The sequence below is a fragment of the Callorhinus ursinus genome, unplaced genomic scaffold, assembly GCF_003265705.2.
Source record: "Callorhinus ursinus isolate GAN/ISIS: 27379988/994484 unplaced genomic scaffold, GSC_fseal_2.0 scaffold3867, whole genome shotgun sequence".
In the NCBI taxonomy this organism is placed as follows: domain Eukaryota; kingdom Metazoa; phylum Chordata; class Mammalia; order Carnivora; family Otariidae; genus Callorhinus; species Callorhinus ursinus.
The window spans coordinates 1-3159 of record NW_027400921.1 but is presented as its reverse complement, the minus strand read 5'-3'; the positions used below and the strand labels follow the sequence as shown (position 1 = coordinate 3159).

The following is a 3159-nucleotide window of genomic DNA, read 5'->3' as shown; positions in this document are numbered from 1 at the left end:
GTCTTCCAACTATCCTTCATCACTCATGAGCCTTTGCTCTGGCCAGTTCTCAGCTAAAGGGTCTGAGGCAGAAGGGCCCTCCCAGTCTCCTTCTGCCCATGAGGTTAAGGAGGGGAAGCTTAAAGCAAACATGGGGTGCTAGGGTTAGGGGAGGGGTGCTGACAGAGCACAGGAGGCTGAGCCTCCACCTCTCTCCACTGGGAGAGTGTGTGTGGCTTGTGGGGGAGGCTGTAAGGTCAAATTAAGGGGTCAGGGATGGAGCAGGAGCAAGAAGCCAGGGAGGAGCTGAGGGGGACAATTCTGGAAGGAGAGGCACTTCTTGGCAGGTTCTAGGTGTGGCAGCCCAGAGAAAGCTTGAGTGGGCTTCTCGCATTACCTGGCTTCTACCCCTCCCTCGAGGCCCGAGGCCTGAGCCTGCACCCCTTTGTCCCCTGTTGAGGGGCCATTGACTGCTAGCATAATTAGAGCCCCAAACACCTCCCTCCCCTCAGGACCACACGGCCCAGGGTTCTGTGTGAAAGCTCCAGAGTCTGCCATTCCTACCAGGCTCGATGTGAATCCCCTGCGCAATCAAGGTGTCCTCTCCTCCCCTGCCTGTCTTCTCTCCCCTCCCTCTACAGCTCTGTGCTGCCTCACCTCCACACGCTGTCTCCTGTGGCACACTCTGTCCTCTCAGCCCTATCTCCTCCCTGACAAACTCATCGGGTCTGCATTCATTGCACTGCATTCCCTGCCTTAAATAAAATCAGCCCCAATCAACCTTGCCCTGCTCCCAAGGATAGGGACTGATATACCTACAAAGGGTATATAGGGTATAGGGTATAGGGGACCCTGTTCTTTGGACAGAGGGTCATTTTTTATCATCCTCCAATCTGAGGCCGTGAGATGGCGGGAGCAGGTGTCCAGGAAGGTTCTTCTGTGCTCTCTTTTCCTATTAATGTCCTCAGTTCTAAAAGGGTATGTGGACTTTCTGATTCCCATGTTTTTTCATATGCCCTGGCACCCAGATGGCTTTTCATCCTTCCTTGGGTATTCCCATTTGTTGGATCAGGACAAGGTTAGCTGAGACTCCTTGGGCTCCTTGGTGTCCTCTAGCCTGTAACCAGGGGGAGGCTTGGGAGGTGCTGAGCTTCCTGGTACTAAATTCTCATGAGTGGCTGCTTTCTCAGTACTAAGGGAGGAAGCAGAGGGTAGTGTCAGCCCAAAGGACAGTCTTATTGATGCCACCAGCTGTTCTCCAGAAGCAGCAGTAGCCACAGTCTAAGGAATCTACCCTGCTCCTTCCCTAAGTGAACAGGAATGGAACCCTCCTAAAATACCCATTTCCCACTTTTGCCCCCACCCCTGTCCATCATCACATTTCTCAGGATACATTAGAGAAGAAAGCATTGGAATATCAACTAGTGGGTGCAGATTTGACCCTGACCCTAGGAGACAGGTCAGTTGTGATAAGGGCCTTTTTGGGAGAAATTCCGCCAATTTCAGCTTCCCTTTTCCTCATCTGTAAATGAGGTTGGTGAAAACTCCACTTCACAGTATGACCCTCCCCCACTAAAGCTTCTATATTTGATTCTTGTTTATTTTTCCTCTATATTCTTAAAAGTAACATCAAACACAGAGACATTGAACTTGATGCTTATATATATTCATTGACACAGAACTCCACAATATATAGTTTGGTAAAAAATACACAGTATAGAACAGCACTTTTATTTGTTCACTTTTCTATACATATATCTATCTGGGTACACAGTTACAGGGAAATACCTAGAAGGGCATTCATCAAAGGACTGACAATGTTTATATAAGGATGAAGAGTTTTGGGTAATTTGTATTTTCCTTCATTTTGTGAAGGTTTAACAGAGTTCTACTCCTTTCATAAAAAGAATAGTCATCAAGGAATCAGACACACACACAGAATAGACCCTTAGGCAGACAGAGGAGGGAGCAGGGACAGAGTTCAGGCTATCCCCTCCACTTTGGTGATATCCAAGACCTCTTCTGCCCACAATAAAGCCACTTTGTGGATTAATTAATGCAGATAGAAATCTACTCCCACCCCTGCTCTTTTTCCCATCTGAATACAGTTAAGGGTTCACTTAGGGCTCATTCTAGCACCTTACTAGAGGCCCAGAGAGGTCATTGTGTTCACCAGGAATCTCTTTTGACCTCTCCTCTGTATGTGTCAGCTTCTGCAGGGTGATGATCAGATTCTCTATCACCTGGGCCTTGTTGCTCTCACTCTTACAGGTTTCCTTTGAGTGGCCCTCCTCACCACAATAAGAACAGAAGATTGTGTAGTTTCGCTTCCTGGCTCTACGCGTATCCCCAGGACCATTATTCTTATACCCAGAACCCCCACTGGTGGGAGATTGAGCCCGGGAACTGTTGGAGGAATCAGTGACCAGTATTGGATCGAGAGGTCTGGCCCTGCCTCTGAGGGGCGGGGCATCGACGGATGTAAGTAGAGGGTCCTGAGACTCCACCAGGATCACATCCTCATCTGAGTCATCAAGGGTATCATCTACCTCTATCACGTTGCAGTTGGTGCTGCTGGTTGCTATTGGCTGGGGGCCCTGAAATGCTACAGGGCTTGCTGCCCTCTCTAAGATTAGCTCATACCTTTTGGGCCGTTTCGGTTTCATAAAAGTGTCATTCCAATCCTCTTCTTCCCTTATCATCTTGATTAACTCCAAGAAATTAGGAAGATGCTCCTGATCATTTGCATACATCCTGAGAAGATGTTTCAGCCTAAAGTGCAGGTCCCTATTTAGCTCAGCTCCTAAAAGGAGCTGGTGCAGGTGAGTCTGGTTTGCATCTTTCTGAGCTATGATCCCTGCCTGAATAGCATTCTGGAGCTGCACTTCTAAACGGATCACATAAAGGGAGGCTTTCTCCCCTTGTGCCTGCAAAGTGTTAAAAAATTTACCATGGGCGGTGACACTGCTTTCTGACTCCCCAAACACCAGTTTCATCGCCCGTAGGAAATCAGCCACACTTAGATTGGGGTTGGCGGCCTGGAGCAAACGCATGACCTCCTGGGCTGGGCCCCTAAGGGTTTTCATCAAGCGCTTGAGCTTTTCCTCCTCAGACATGTTCCAATCGGGCAGGACCCCATTGACTTGGATCAGCCAGTTTTCAAAGGTTTCTTCCCCTTGG

At 48.7% G+C, this 3159-nt stretch overlaps 1 protein-coding gene across 1 annotated transcript; it reads right to left on the bottom strand.

Annotated features, from left to right (window-relative positions):
* Positions 1–1689: 1689 nt before the first annotated feature.
* Positions 1690–3153, bottom strand: LOC112819172 (zinc finger CCHC domain-containing protein 18-like). Its single transcript, XM_025866189.2, has one exon. It carries the CDS (start codon positions 3093–3095, stop codon positions 2112–2114), a length of 984 nt encoding a protein of 327 aa, XP_025721974.2. The 5' UTR covers positions 3096–3153; the 3' UTR covers positions 1690–2111.
* Between the last annotated feature and the right edge of the window lie 6 nt (positions 3154–3159).